The 17,063-nt window shown below is 37.2% G+C and overlaps 1 protein-coding gene across 1 annotated transcript in view; it reads right to left on the reverse strand.

Moving 5' to 3' along the window:
• Positions 1 to 17,063, reverse strand: part of ANKAR (ankyrin and armadillo repeat containing) — a gene marked incomplete at both ends in the record, with an annotated part of 53,031 nt that overhangs the window by 25,569 nt on the left and 10,399 nt on the right. The window contains 5 exons of the mRNA XM_080689361.1: positions 1,752 to 1,960; positions 2,378 to 2,579; positions 5,945 to 5,980; positions 7,920 to 8,139; positions 10,648 to 10,828. Coding sequence (XP_080545487.1) covers positions 1,752 to 1,960; positions 2,378 to 2,579; positions 5,945 to 5,980; positions 7,920 to 8,139; positions 10,648 to 10,828 — 848 coding nt within the window. The remainder of the gene's footprint in view (positions 1 to 1,751; positions 1,961 to 2,377; positions 2,580 to 5,944; positions 5,981 to 7,919; positions 8,140 to 10,647; positions 10,829 to 17,063) is intronic.

Here is a 17,063-nt window from a genome sequence, read left to right on the forward strand (position 1 = left end):
GGGAGTGTAGCCCGGAGGTAGAAGGGTTTCCAGGAACCCCATACCACCAGAAAGAAAGAAAGAAAGAAAGAAAGAAAGAAAGAAAGAAAGAAAGAAAGAAAGAAAGAGAAAGAAAGAAAGAAAGAAAGAAAGAAAGAAAGAAAGAAAGAAAGAAAATATTCAGACTTCTTGAACCAGTAGAATGGGTTGAAAAACCTCAAATCTATCTTGTTCAATCCTAAAATAAATTGGAGGAAAAATCAGCCCTCACTCTCCTTTTCTTTTTGATTCAATTAGTTTTTATTTCCTTTTCAGGATTCAAAGTCAAATATTACTTCAAGGCCTATAGCAAAATATTGTGTTATATGGCCCCACACCACCTACTTTTCTGGGTTCATTTCTCCAGATTTAACTAACCACTTTAGACTCTTTTCTCCAAACCTTTGGATATTTATGTCTCCTTATTTCTATGCACTAACACTACCACATTTCACCATACCAATTTGAGACATGTTCTTTCCATTTCCTCTTGTTGCCCTTGGGCTATATTTATGGTTTATTAAATCAATGTTCAGTACTTACATTAAAATATCCGTACAAATATAATTCACAGAGGACTATTGCTGTATACTACCGTTGTGTCTGATCTCTGGCCTTTATTTTTTCTGTAGGTAATAATTTTCTTATTTTATTTCTTTTTCTTATATTTTTTGTATTATTCTCCCCTAGGCTGGGTGCAGATCAATTCTGGAACTTCCTGTTGCTGACACCCTTGAAATTCCCTTTGCTTTTCTTTTGGGTCAGACTTCCAGTTTCCCAGGGTCCTTTACCCTTCTGTCTATCAGAAGGAATTCCAGCCTTGGTCCCTTTAGATACTTTTTGGCTGGGTTCTGAGGAGCACCCTCCTTACCAGCCTTCCCGGGTCTCAAGTCTTCTGAGGATTTGAGGGTGTGAGTCTAGAGGTTCTCTTCTTTCCCAGCATTGTTCTGGAGTGGTTTTCTCTGCCCAGATAAGTGCTAAGACTTGCCTGTTTCCATTGTGTAGCATTTTTACTGCTGCTAGAGCTTTTGTTTTTCCTTTGAATGTTTGTCTTCTACATCTGATATTATTATCTAATTTTCACGCAATTTTAATAGGGCCTTTGTAAGGAATAAAATTAGATGTTTACGTTCAATTGGCTTCGTAACTCTTTCCCTTATATTTCTGGTTAGATCAATCACAAACTTGGTGGGGCAAATCTCAAACAGAATTTTTTATAAAATATTTATAAAAGTATGAAGAAGACTTGTTGAATTTGTCTCTGAAATTCGGGGTTCAGGAGTAAATTGGAGGGTATCTTTTCCACCTAAATTGTAATTTTCTTTTTTATTCACTTTTTATGGAGGAGAGTATGGTTTGATTTATATGAAAGTTGGGAAGTAAATAATAAATATTATTGTGTAACATAGAGCCTATGGAAGGCTAAAATATACAGTCTGATGTGATATATAATTACAATGCACCCATAAAAAGTACATAAAATAAATGCAATCAGTTTGGGTCACAAATCTTTTAACTTAGCCATAAAACTACTTTTGCATGCAAAATATAGCTTTTCATTCAGTTGTATTTTTATTTCTGATTTTAATTCCCATGTTTTATTTAGATTTTTAAGTGTTTAAAATATAGTATGTACATTATTCATTTGCTCTATTTCAGTCTAAGCATCAACAATTAAACCAAATAATAACCAGAACACATATTTACAAAGACACTATGTGGTCTATACTCACCTACCAAAGTTTTCCAAACTGGGAGTTCAGGAATATTTAATTCTATTATATGCTTGAGTACCTCTGTGTGAAAGGTTAACACTGATAAATGAATTATATTATTTCCTTTAATATCTGTTTTTCTCCAATTAGCACCAAGAGAAAACAGGTATTGAATCGTGTCCAGTGCTCCTGATGTGGCAGCAAGTAACAGCGGAGTACATTGATTCCTGAAATTCAAGGAATATATTATAGCAATACTATAATATATATTATATATTATATATAATATATATGTCACATATATATAATATATTATATATATATATATAATATATTGGTGGGGGGCTCACCAAGTGCTGTGGCTACATTATGATGCAAGACTATAATGGACCAATAAAAGTATGTTAAAATAATAAAAATCTTGATTTTAAACAAAAAAAATTATAAATTATAAAAAGATATAGCAGGAGAAGATAGTGAATAGAAATTACATCAGACCAAGCCTAAAAATATTTTCAAAATCAACCATATTGATTTTTCAAGTGAACCATATTGATATTTCAAATCAGTCATGCCTTTTATTGTCAATGTGTGGGGAAAGCATGAAGAGAAATTTATGTTTTCAGAAATGCTTAATCTCTTACTCAGCTGTTGCCTCCGCTTCTAACAAAGTAGGATCTTTCCTGTAGAGAACAATGATGATGCAGATGTTGTCATAGAAAGCGGCAAAATGTATTGGCATCCAGCCTCTTTTTTCAGAAAGTGTGTAATCAGCTCTAAAACCGAGTAGACAGATGGTTGATTCTAATGAGCAAGCCTGTGCAGCCAGATGTAAAGGCGTTGGACCTAGAATGAATGAGCAAAAAAAAAAAAAACTACTTAAATGTTAAAAACACTCCTAAAAAAGCATGCCTTTTTGGTATTCAACCACAGAGCTTACTTTGTTGTTGTTTGTACTAACGATTGAACCCTGGGGCATTCTAACTCAGAGCTATGCCCTGCACCCCCCCCCCTTTTATGTTAAACTGGAGTCTTGCTAAATTGCTGAGGGTCTAATTAAGTTGCAGAAGCTGGCCTTGAGCCTGTGATCCTCTTTTCTCAGCCTCAGAGCTTAGTATTATATGGTTTAAAAAATTTCCAAAATAAGCACTAAAATGTGGATTTATTTAGCTCAGGGTATATGACCATTAAAATATTATACTTCTTAATATATGAGGAAAAATAAATAACATTTAACATATTAAATATCCAAGTGTCTAAGTTAATATTTAAGATAGTATTGTGATAAAATAAGCTATTTTAAAAAATATTTCCCATTCTACTTAAATATTTTGCAGTAGGAGATAAGGCCTCCTTTCTCACTAATTCCAGTGGGCATTTTTAAATTCGTATCTTATCTCTCAGTAGTGTTTTATTTTATACTGTTGCCCACTTCTTCCTATTTAAAATAGTTCCTTCCCTGGCTTTTGTGATGACACAGTCCCTATTTTTCTATACCTTTCTGTTTCTGGCTACCCCTCTGCAGTCGCCTTCAGGTCCTTCTCAGTGTCCCAGTGTTCAGCTGGACCTTGAGGCTCCATCTCCTGCCCTTTTCTCTCATTTGCCATCTAAAGTTGGTGACTCCCAGGATTATGTCTGATTCTTTCTCTGAACTCCAGATCTATATCACCAACTTCTCACTAAGCATCTCCACACATCAGCTCAGACAGAAACCTCTGGAACTGTGAGTCAAAATAAGCCTTTCCTCTTTTTCGTTTGTCAAAGTAAACCTTTCCTCTTTTTTTGTTTTCCTCAGGTATTTTGCCACAGTAATAGAAAGCTGAGTAATATACTTCTCCACGGGGATACTGGTGTCTCTCCAGAACATGCCCAGAACATGTCATGGGGAAATCAAGTTTAGCTATCTTCAAGAGAGAAAGTTAAAGTTGGGTGTCAGCACAGGTATAGGCAAGAATGAGTCTGTACTATGTCTGGCTGAGGTTGGAAGTTGTTGAGTACTGGGAGACATGTTATCTATGAATCTGAATTGAAGCCAAGTCAGGTGAGTACTCTTTAATGGACTGAGCAGGCTTGGCAGAGAGGGTGAGAACATAGGTAATCAGACAGGAATATGGAGAAATTCTGGTCAATCGGTTGGGTTTGTACAGAAGGACAGCAGAGGGATAAATCAAGAGTTGAAACAAAACCAAATAAATAGCAAAGTTCCACCCACAGGCAAGCCTCACGGTGAAGGTCTGTAACAGCATGCTAGTGAGATTTCCAAGTAGCCTCAACCAGTACTGGTTCATCTCAATCCATGAAAAGCACTGAGCTGAGAAATATCAAAATGACCTGAAGAGCTTCTTCTAAACCATGCCAGACTCCCCACGGATGTCTCTTCCTTCCCAAAAATATATTTCAGACCAGCCTAGGGGAAAGGATATAATTCTTATCTCCCCCCTTTTCCTGCTGAAAGTGTGCTAAGTGTTCTCAGTGGGAATGCAGAATCCTGACACCCACCCCATGTCTTTGGATCAGACCCTGCATGTTAACAAGATTTCTGGTAACTCCTGTGTACAACAAAGAATCACTCAGCCCATGGTATGAATCATGGCGAGGGTAAGAAATGCCGCTCTAAGATCTGTGAGAGTCAAGAAAGTTATGGAGGGACTTAGATAGTCTGAAGAAGCTTCTCTCTGGTTGTGAACCATAATGTATGAAGAAGATGCCCCAGTAGGATCTGAAAATCATATTTATCTTCTTTTTCTCTGAATTTCCATAGTAGACTTCTATATATTAATTATGCCAGGGGTGAGAAAATGCTACCCTGCACTGAATTTCCACATAATAAACATCACATAAATATTTCCTGAGCACCTATGAAAGCATGGCTTTGTTCTGGGTGCTAGAGGACTATGGCAGACAAGAGATGGAGTCCTTGTCCTTCAAGGGACTTGTATTCAAGTGAAAGAGATACAATAATATCATATAAAGTAGTCACAGTGGTATTTAGAAAATAAAAGGAGGAAAAACAGTGGTAAAACAAGAGGCACAGAATGCTGCTGTTACCCATCTGAAAGCTCTTGCAAGCAGGTGGGCCAGGCACACTTTCTTTGTCCCTCTGGGACCACTAACCTCCCTTTACAATCTCCTTGCAGAGTTAGTAACCCATCCTCCTGCTTCTTGTCAGAGAAGCCCTCCCAGGAAATTGGGAGGGAAAGGAGAATGAGGTCAGATTCCTTCTCTGAGGTCATCCCAAGTTTTCTGTTCCTCCATCAATATAAGGTGATCAGTTTAAATAACAATTCCCCTTCCTCCCTTTGCAGTTCATCCTTCTTATAAATAAACTCCTAGAATTATCTTTTCCTTTTTTTGGTGATATTGTGGATTCAGACCAGAGGTATATAGCCCTGAGCTACACCCAGGCTCTATTTGTAATTTTTTATTTTGAATCAGAGTCTCTCTACATTGCTGAGGCTGGCCTTGCACCTGTGATTCTCCTGTTTCAGCCTCCCACATACTGGGACTACAGCAGTATGCCACCATATCTAGAACCTTAGAGTATGAAGATATAGCCTCTTAATATAGGAAGGTAGAACCTCTTAATATTTTTGCTTTTCTTCATACCTAATACTTATATGTAATCAATTCTAACAATAATGATCATTCCTAAGACACCATAGATCATTACAGTAACTAGATGACAGAGGATCTAAATTATATCAACTGCTTTTTATAAAAGTGTAAAAACAATTTGGATATAGAATTTATAAAAAATAAACGGAGGTAAAAGAAAATTTCGTATGAGAGGGAGGGATGAAAAAGAGAGCCTCAAACCCCAAATTTAGGAAAAATCTCAATGAATAACCACGGATTTCAAAATTACACCTAAAGCTGGGCGTGGTGGCGCGCGCTTGTAATCCCCGGGCTTGGGAGGCGGAGACAGAAGAATCGCGAAGTTTGGAATCCAGCCTCGCTGGCTTAAGAGACCCTGTTTCCAAATAAAGAAAATATAAAAATACATCTGGGAGTGTAGCCCGGATGTAGACGGGCTTCCAGGAACCCCAGTACCACCACCCAAAAAAAAAAAAATTACACTAAAAATGAATATAAAACGTCATTATGTGACATTCCCATGCAATGGAGCATTTAGCAGATTACATACAATAAGGAAAGTTTTAATATATTCAGTAACGTTTAAAAACACAACAAATAATTTGCTTATGTCTTACCATTTCTTTCTTTCTTCATGTCCATTTTGGAGGAATCTGTTTTAAAAGGTAGTACACATAGATGTGTGATTATTAATATAGACACGTTTTCTAGATTAGTAAGAAAGATGCTTATAAGTCAGAGGAATATGACCGTTTAGGTACCAGAGGAGGGTTACGTCAGACAAGACTGAGTGTAACTTTTGCTCAAACCACCGACGCACATTACGTGCACCTGACACGTCAGAGCAGACCCAGAAACTCTGCCTCTCAAGGGGCTCATCAAAACTCAGAGCTGAGCCGGGTGTGGTGGTGAGAGTTTATAATCCTAGCATTCGGGAAGCTGAGACTTGGGGGATCGCGGTTTGCCATCAGCCTCAGCTACTTAGTGAGGCCCTCCGCAACGGAGTGAGACCCTGTTTCAAAATAAAGAATAAAAAAATAGGGCAGGGGGGTGTAGCTCGGTGGTAAATGCCCCTGGGTTTCATCCCCAGACTTGGAGAAAAAAAAAACCTCACAGCTGGGATAATTTTATACTGATTAGGCAATAATATTGCCAGTAGATTTATACATGCTTTAAATCTACCCAGAGCCGGGAGTGGTGGCACACACCTGTAATTCCAGTATTTGGGAGGCTGAAATAGGAGGGTCACAGGTTCCAGGACAGCCTCAGCAAGTAGCGAGACTCATCAACTTAGTAAGACTCTGTTTCAAAATAAAATTTTTAAAAAGGGCTGGGGGTGTGGCAAAGAGGTAGAATGTCCCTGGGAGTTTAATTCCCTAGTACCAGAAAAAAATAAAAAAGAAAGAAAGAAAAGTAAACCTCCCCAATTTTTAGCAAACAGAAATCTATGAAGTGAGAGAATGAAAGAGAGACTTCGATTTACCAAAGACTTTTCACACTAAAAGGCTTAAAGACAATATATATCTCTAAGTAATAGGCTACTATTGTATTTGAATTTGACTCAATTGTGCAATTGTGCTTCATTTAGCAAGATTAATTCTATATTGAACATTTCATTTGAGTAATGAATGAATCTTGGTGCCATATAAAACTTTAAAAAACATTTTTTTGCAGTGCTGAGGATCATACCCAGGGCCTTGAACAAGCTAGGCCAGTGCTGTACCACTGAGCTATACCTCCAGCCTACATATAAGATGTTTTAATCATACTGATAATACTACTGAATTTACTAATAGTCAATAGGATTAAAGCATAACTTTTTTGGTGTGTGCAACAATTTTTAACACAGCTAAGATACTAATCTCACTGAAATATAAGTTCATCATCTTTTCCTGACAATTTACCTTTATTTCTCCTTTTAGCTATGGAAAACCACTGCTTTCATTTTCAACTTTACTAATTTTTATGCTAGCTAAACTTATTTCAGTGAAAATAAAGATATATAGCAAAAATGCCTTCTTTTAAAAGTGCAAACTAAGCTTTGAGGAAGCTATTGATCCTAAAATTATTATAAAATAATGTTTTAGTTATTAAATATATGTAATTTAAATGTATTCCCTGTTTGAGAATCTTGGGGTAAGGATAATAACATTCTACTGGGACCTAATAGTCATATTGGTCAATTTTTCCTCTGAACCTCTATAGAACACCAGTATATATTCTAGCAGTGCTTATCAAAGTCTATTTTGAATTCATCCATCCAGACACTCATTCAACAAATATTTCCTGAGCAAGTATTAATGCCAGGCTTTCTTCTGGATACTGATGCCATAGCAAATGAGGTAGAGAAAATCCTTGCCCATTATAGTTTATACTCAACTGAGGGGAACACAGCAAATATAATACTCTGTAAGCTAGCCATAAGTGATACTTAGAAAACTAAAAGGAGCCCTTCTGAGATAAAAGAAGCAAAACCCTCAACTTTGCTTAAGAAATCAATACCAAATTTTAAGCTTTCTCGAAGATTAACATGTACTGTTAATGCTGAATAAAATTAAAAAAGACATTTTAGGTCTAACAACTTTATGGCACCTTGGCTGAACATAACAAAACGTCTCTGGTTGACGTTGAAGTTCGCATTGCACAGCTGGCATATGATGGAAACTCTGTTGTGCAGAGCCGCGTGATGGAAAATCGTATAACCGGCTTCATCTGAAACATTGATTGTGGAGCTCGAGGTTTTTCGACTAAATGTATGGAAAACAGCAGATAGCCCTCTTTCAACGGCAGACTTCATACCAAATGGGATGCTCTAAAATTATGAAGAAGAACATAGTTGGTTTTTAAACCATATACCTAAAGTTTGCTTTAAGAAACATAAAAGACATGAGATACTCTAACAGGGTCACATAATTGCTGCTCTATTATAGGAGAATGTTCACGAGATCTGGGTGGAAAGTTTCTCACTGGGAAATTCTTAGTCATTAGAACTATAAACACTACAAACTTTTAATGAATAAACATTGGAAAGTTTTCTTTTCTCCTTTAAGAGTAAGTCATCGATCCTTTTTTCAGACAGTTAAAATAGAAAAGACAAATATGTTTTTGAAATATTTTAAAAGCAAATGGAAAGCCCGCATGGTGGCTGTAATCTCAGTACTTGGGAGGCTTAGACAGTAGGATCACAGCCAGTGGCCAGCCTCCACAACTTAACAAGGCCCTCAGCAACTTAATGAGACCCTGTTTCAAAACTTAAAAAAATTAAAATAGGGCTGAGCAATCTCATTATCATGTGTGGAGAAGGGGAAGTACAGAGAGAGCTGGGGGAAAGCTTACCAACTGCTGCGTGCATGTATGTCACTATGACTATGAACTACATTATGACCAGAAACTATAATGCACCATTAATGTGTGTGTGTGTGTGTGTGTCTGTGTGTGTGTATATATATATTTATATAATATATAATATATAATATATATATATTATATATATATAATATATATATAATATATATAAATATATATATTATATATATTATATATATTATATATATAAAAATATATATATATATATTTTTGTGGTACTGGGGTTCCTGGAAGCCCTTCTACCTCCGGGATACACTCCAATGGGCTACACGCCCAGACCTATTTTTTTTACCTTTTTATGTGGAAACGGGGTCTCTTAAGCCAGCAAGGCTGGCTCCGAACCAGCGCGATCCTCCTGTCTCTGCCTCCCAAGTGTGGGAATTACAAGCATGCGCCACCACGCCCGGCATAAATATATATTTAATACAATAAAATAGAAGCTGGGGTTGTAGCTCAGAGGTAAAATGCCCCTGTGTTCAATCCCCAGTACCACATAATAATAATAATAATAATAATAATAATAATAATAATACCAACAATAATATTTCTAAAAAGTAAATGGAAGGTTCCTTTTTAATTTAAGAACAATCTAAATGTCTAAAAACTTGAAATATATAGCTATGGAAATACAATTTGTCTTCTTTGCTGTAGGACTCAAAATGGGTCAAAATGAGGAGTTAAAAATATCACACACTCCTTTTTTTGTGGTACTGTGGATTGAATCTCCATCCCTTTTAATTTTTTTGTTTTGAAACAGGGTTTCCCTGGGTTGCTGAGAGTCTCACTAAGTTGCTAAGGCTGGCCTTGAACCTGAGATCCTCTTATCTCAGCTTCTCAAATACAAGGATTATAGATGTGTGCCACTATGTCTAGCTCACACACTTTTTTTTTTTTTTTTTTACAGTACAGGGGATGGAACCCAGGGGCATTTGACCTCCAAGCTATACCCCAGCTCTATTTTTTTATTCTTTATTTTTTGAAACAGGGTCTCACTGAATTGCAAATGGCCCAAGTAGCTGAGGCTGCCCATGAATCGCCATCCTCCTGTCTCAGCCTCCCAAATGCTGGGATTACAAGCCTACACCGCCATGTCCAGCTAGATCACACACTTTTAAATGTTCTGGATACTAAATATTGTAAAATTTTAGTTTTTAAATATGGATTTTTTTTCTGTACTTGAAATGGAACCCAGGGGGGCATTCTATCTCCGAGCTACACCCCAGCCCCATTTTTTTAATTCTTTTTTTTTTTTGCAGTAATGTCTCGCTACATTGCAGAGGGCCTCACTAAGTAGCTGAGGCTGGCCACAAACCTGCAATCCTCCTGTCTCAGCCTCCCAAATGCTGGGACGACAAGTGTGTACAACCACGACAGGCTTTAAATATATTAAAACAAAAAATGGAAATTAAATACCAGTATACTTTTGAAGTTGCTGCGCCTAATTAATCAGTTCCATAAAAAGTCAAAGTTTGTTAAATGGGTGCAGAGATGTGATTCAGGATGTTAGGTTTCCTCCTTTAGTTTCACTGAAACCAAAGTGGTTTCTTTGGAGGACTGAAGCCAGGCTCTGCCATTTATCAATTGTGTGATTTGGTGAAGAGCCTTACCTCTCAGCTTAAATTTCTTATTTGTATAATACAAATGATAATAATAGAACTAATACCTTAAAGTAGTTTTTAAAAATCTATAACCATGTCTGACATACAACAAAAAAGCAATTAGCCATTATTAAGATTAATTACAATCTAGTTCATTACCAGGTTATGTATTCTGCCAAATATATAAAATCCACAATTGTATAGCTTTTTAGCCATCAAAATATGGAATTTTAAATTTATACTGAAGAACATCATTTAGCCTATTATTTATCTCTAAGATAAAATTTGTTTGAGACATATACTTAATGATAATACATATCTTCTTATCCTAAAATATGTGATCATTATTGAAATACCTTGCATTTCATAGCTTTTTTGAAACCAAATTTTTTCTTAAATTGTTCGTGTAATTGAGCATCCGTCAGTGGAAGTCTTTTCACTCTCAGATTATTCACTATTTCATTTATGGCTCCCCACCACTGGGTCTTATACAGTTGCTGATAAAAAATTTCAAGTTCAAAACAGATCACATAGTAGCTACAAGAAATAAAGAGTTATGATTTGCTACTTTTTCTATGCTAGCAAAACTCGAGTTTTATAATAAAAATGTGAAATGTAGTTTAAATTGTACTGGACTATAAATATATTAATAACACAGTTATCAACTTATTAACCAGATCTTTATATAAAAAGTACCTTCTCCATATTAACCCTTATAATTGACTTTGTTTTTCCCATGCCAGAGATTCAAAGTGCCCAGAATGATGGCTGGCAAAAACAACAAAAAATCCGCTGGGCGTGGTGGCACATCGCTTGTAATCCCATTACTTGGGAGGCTGAGACAAAAGGATTGCAGGTTCACGGCCAGCTTCAGCAACTTGTGAGGCCCTCAGCAATTGAGTAAGATCGTGTCTCAAAGTAAAGAATAAAATAGGACTGGGGGTGTCTCTCAGAGGTAGAATGCCCCTGGCAGTACTAAAAACAACAACAAAGTCACTGGAAGCCCCAACTGTGACTGAAAGAGTCCCAGGTTTAACATCAAAACCTCTGCTTTCCCTCCTCTTACTTTTAAATATAATTACATCCATGTTTGTTTTCTCAGGGGTTTTCCTCGAGTCTGATCTAGAATGATGCTTTTTGGATAATGGCTTTTTGGCTTTTACCCACTGAAGCAGAAAACTAGAGAAACACCCACCGGTCAGGTCCCTAGGACATAGGTGGCTGACCCTGGGGCCCTTTCAGTCTAGAATGGAAAAATGATTAACTTTTGAGTTATTCTGTTTCATGAGGTTGCTTATTATCACAGGTAAAAAAAATGGTGACCTTCCTCCACTCCCCCCAATACAAGGTAATTTTCAAATGACCAAATTTCGATGGTGAGTACATCAGTTTCTAACCCTACCAGTCAGTGGGATGCCTCTTAATGTTTCCTAGGTTTTTCCTCGAAATGCAATTTCTTTTTGCTGTACATACAGTGTTCCTGACAGTGGTTCCCCTCTCCTACTGCTCTGCAGTCTGCAGCTCAGGGATATCAGCTTTCCTGATGTTGTGAAATTTGCTCTACCATACTAATTTCTAAGGAAGTTGGTTATTCTCTCCGCCAAGGAAACTTCTTGCCCACTGGCCGAGGGAGAATAATTGGGCCCCATGGGTCAGTTACAAGAAGCTCTTAGACAGTAACACTTTTTTTAAAACTTTACTTCTAGTTTTCTGAATATAATAGATCTCAGTGTATAGATGGAGGTATGTTTGGAGACTGTGCACATTTATTTGAGGATGTCATTATTTCTTGTTGGGAGCTATCTTAAAACCATACACTAAGATTAGCATGTTAAACTGGTGTGGGTGTGTACATTGTACTGCTGGGTGGAATTTGTCCATAAGCAGACAGACTTCCAAGGGACCTGATGGAATCAGTAAGAGCACATGCCAGGTGTGGAGGCGCACGCTTGTAATCCCCGTGCTTGGGAGGCAGAGACAGGAGGATCGCGCTGGTTTGAAGCCAGCCCCGCTGGCTTAAAGAGACCCTGTTTCCAAAAATAAAAAAGTATAAAATAGGTCTGGGAGTGTAGCCCTTCCAGGAACCCCAGTACACACACACACACACACACACACACACACAAAGAGCACAGACTTTGATGTCTTCTCCATCTACCAGTAATGTTTAACCTTTTCTTTCTCCAGGCTTGTCCCATGACTGCTTTGATGTCTTTCCTTCTCTTTTTTAATTCTTTTACTGATGCATTATAGTTAATCTTCCTGTAGTACAAGATGGTAGAGGCATACAGGCACACATCACTCATTTAGCCCTTCCTCGATTCCCACCCCATTCCCTTCCCCTCCCTCCTTCTCATGTTTGACTTAGTGACTGATTTTGATATGTTTGTGAATGTACATTATGTACATTAGAGAATTCCCCTCTTCTCCCCTGCCATCACCCCAGTTAGGCCTCCTTATTAGCTCATCTATGGTTTCTCCTTCTTCATCTAGAGTTCCTCCTATGCCCCTTTCCCTCTCTAGCTTCCACATATTAGGGAGAGCATCTAATTTCTTACTTTTTGTGACTGACTAATCTCACTTAGTATAATGTTCTCCAGTTCCATCCATTTCCCTGTAAATGACATAACTTTGTTCCTCTTTATGACACAGTAAATTTTCATTTTGTACATATCCCATAGTTTTGTAATCCATTCATCTGTTGATAGACATCTTAGCTGGTTCCACAGTTTGGCAATGGTGAATTGTATGGCTATGAATATAGATACACATGCATTAATTTGGTAGTTTGGGTTCCATTCTTTTGAGGAGACACCCAGTAATGGTGTTTCTGGCTCATTTAGTAGGTTTGTTCCCATTCTTCTGAGGATTTATTGTACTGTTTTCCTACGTGGCTGCACTAATTTGCAATCCCACCAACAGTGTATTTGAGTTCCCAATTCTCCACATCCTTACCAGCATTTGTTGTTTCTGTTTGCCATTCTAATTGAAGTTAGGTAAAATCTCAGGGTAGTTTTGATTTGCAGCTTTCTGATTGCTAATAATGTTGAGCATTTTCTTTCATACATTTATTGGCCATTTGAGTTTCTTCTTTGGTGAAGTGTCTATGTAGTTCACTTGCCCATTTTTTGATTGGGTTATTTGTTTTCTTAGTGCTGAATTTCTTGAGTTCTCTGTATGTTCTAGAGATTAGTTCTCTCTAAAAAAAAAAGGGATAGTTGGCAAAAATTGTCTCCCATTCTATTGGCTCTCAGTTAAGGTTCTTGATAGTTTCATTTGCTGTACAGAAGCTCTTCAGTTTAATGCAATCCCACATACTGATCGCCTTTTAGTTTCTTGTGCCTTTGAGGTTTTGTTAATCAAGTTTTTACCTATGCCTATGTATTGAAGTGAGCTGCAAGGTCTCTGGTCTGATTTTCAAGTCTTTGATATATCTTGAATTGACTCTTGTGTAGGGTGAGAAAGTGGGGTTTATTCCCATTTTTCTGCATATGATTAACTAGTTTTGTCAAACTATTTGTTAAAGAGGATATCTTTTTTTCAGTGTATGCTTTTGGCCCCTTTGTCAAAAATCAATTGGCTTAAGTGTGAAAATTTGTTTCTGAGTCTTCTATTCTGCTCAATTGGTCTATGTGTCTTTTGTGCCAGTACCATGCTGTTTTTATTCTTATGGCTTTGTAGTATAGTTTGAAGTCAGGTAGTATGATGCTTCCTGCATAGTTTTTGTTGGAGAGAACTTCTTTGGCTATTCTGGATTTTTGTTGTTCCAAATGAATTTAAGGACTGATTTTTCTATGTCTGTGAGGAATGACCTTGGTAATTTAATGGATATTGGGTTGAATCTGTAAGTCACTTTTGGAAATATGGCCCTTTTGATGATATTTCTTCCTATAAAAGAATATGGAAGATCTTTCCATCTTCTAAGGTCTCCCTCAATTTCTTTTTTCAATGTTTTATAATTTTCTTTGTAGAGGTCTTTTACCTTCTTGGTTAAGTTTATTCCTATTTTTTTGCATGGTATATCCTGAGTGTAAGTGTTTTCTGTATTTCATTTTCAGTGGATTTATGGTTGGCATATAAGATATAGGCTTGTAGTTTTCTTTCCTTGAGCTGTCTTTATTTGGTTTTTGTATTACTGTGATATTGGCTTCATAGAATGTATTTGGGAGAGTCACGTTTCTATTTCATAAAATAGAGTGAGGAGTATTGAGATGAGCTCTTCTATAAAGGTTTTATAAAATTCACTTGGGAAACTATGTGGTCCTGGGCTTTTTTTTTTTTAATGGTAGGCTCTTTATTGCTGTTTCAATCTCTTTGATTGCTATTGGTTGGTTTAAATTTTTTTCTTTCTTTTTGGTGGTACTGGAGTCCCAGGAAGCCCTTCTACCTCTGGGCTACACTCCCAGACCTATTTTTTATGTCTTTTATTTGGAAACAGGGTCTCTTAAGCCAGCGCAGCTGACTTCGAACCTGCGCAATCCTCCTGTCTCCGCCTCCCAAGCGTGGGGATTACAAGCGTGCACCACCACGCCCGGCTTGGTTTAAATTTTCTATATCTTCAAGATCTCTTGATTTTACCCCATTCTTCTTCTATGACCCAGTCTTTGTTCAGCAGTGTGATGTTCAGTCTACATGTTTATGTGGTTTCTTTGGGTCTTATTATAGTTGATTTCTAGTTTCATTCCATTGTGGTCTGAAAAGACACAGGGAAGTATGTCACTTTTTTTTTTTTAATTTTCTAGTGCTCACTTTGTGGGCCAGGATGTGATCTATTTTGGAGACTGTTCCATGAACAGCTGAGAAAAATGTGAACTCTGCTGTAGTTGGGTGGAATATTCTGTGTGTCTGATAGATCCATTTGGTTTATGGTGTTCTTTAGGTCTGAGGAATCTTTACTGACCTTTTGCCTAGAAGATCAGTCTAGTGGTGTGAGAGGAGTTTGGAAGTCTCCCAGTATTACTGTATTTGGATCTATGTGTGACTTAATGTCACAAAGAGTTTGTTTTATGAAAGTAGCTGCACCTATGTTTGGAACATAAATGTTGACTATCATTATTACTTCTTGCTGGATTATTCCTTTCACCAGTAAAAGAATTACCTTTGTCTCTTCTGATAAACTTGGGCTTGAAGTATAACTTGCCTGATATCATAGTTGCTACTCCTGCTTCTCTTCGAGTTCCATTGGCATGGATTACATTGCTCCAGCCCTTCACTGTTACTTGTAAGTTGTGTTTCTTGCAGGCATGAGATAGATGTATTCTGGTTTTAATCCATTTTGTCACCTTATGACTTTTTTATGGGGTAGTTGAGGTAATTTATGCTCAGTGTGATTATTGAGAGATTATTTTTAATTCCTAACATTTTAATTTTTAACTTCTGTTTGAGGTAGTATTTGTTCTTCTTTACTTAGTTGTTTGCTTGATGGAAATTATTGTGTCCTTGTTTATGGCATTTATTACTTATTTCTTCTTTACAGTTAATCTCTTTGAGTATTTTTCCTAGTGCTGGTTTGAAAGACGTAATTTTTTGTGTGTGGTACTGGGGTTCCTGGAAGCCCTTCTACCTGTGGGCTACACTCCCAGACCTATTTTATACTTTTTTTTTAAACAGGGTCTCTTAAGCCAGCACGGCTGGCTTCGAACCTGCGTGATCCTCCTGTCTCTGCCTCCCAAGCACAGGGATTACAAGCATGCGCCACCACGCCTGGGGAAAGACATAAATTTTTTAGCTTCTGTTTGTTGTGAAAGATTTTTATTTCCCTGTGTAATTTGATAGTTTTGCTGGGTAGAAAATATTTGGCTGCAAGTTGTTTTCTTTCAGAGTTTGAAATATGTTTCCCTTTATCATTGGTACCCAAAGTCTGATAAAACCAGGAGAATAAAGGTATATTCAGAAGTGTCTCCTGGATACTATTCAGCTTGGCAAGGATTGTGTGTGGAGTATACTAACAGGTTGCTGGGTCTCTGAGCCAGACATATTTCCTCCAGGAAGATGCACACTATCTAGCCAGTCCAGAGGAATGAGTCTGCTGCATGGATTTCACAAACCATGAGATAACACCCTCAAATAAAAATGAGTAGTTCCTCAAACATACCTCCATTCACACACTGATCCCCATCCTTCAGAATTATGGCAGTCACTAGCCACATGTTCCCTGACTTCAGCTCTGGTGTTACATATTCATCTAGGCAGTACTCAACAGAAGGATCTACTTTTCATATTTTATCCAGATCTCCCTATCTATGCCTTATTTCTCTTATTCCCGTAACTGCTGTGCATCTTGAAGGAAATGAATAATCTTTGTTTCTACCTACCCATCTAATTAACTTTCCCTCACTTTACCATTCAGCTCATTGCAAATACCCTTCTTCAACTGCAACCCTACCAAAAGTCTCTTACTTACCAAAGTTCTCTAAGTCATAGCCAAATTTAAAGGAAAATTTTCAGTCTTAAATTGGCTTGGTCTTATTCTACTTTGAATTTGATGTTTTTCCCTATTTCCATATTCTTAAAACTCTCCCCATCTGGCTTCCACTCTATTGCCCTCTCCTGATCCTTTTATACCTGTGTGATTCCCTATGTCTCTTTTTTCTTTCTCCACTACCTCTTCCTTTTAAGAGCTACTGTTCTCTAGCATCCCAAGTTTGGCCCTAACCTCTCAACCACCTCTATGCCTCCAAAACAGACTATAAAAACACCACTGTGTTCTTTTTTGCTTGTTTCTGGGTTATTGAATCTTTATTTTTATATATTTTTATTAGTTCAGTATAGTCTT

This window comes from Muscardinus avellanarius, assembly GCF_963383645.1.
Source record: "Muscardinus avellanarius genome assembly, chromosome: 2".
NCBI classification, from domain to species: domain Eukaryota; kingdom Metazoa; phylum Chordata; class Mammalia; order Rodentia; family Gliridae; genus Muscardinus; species Muscardinus avellanarius.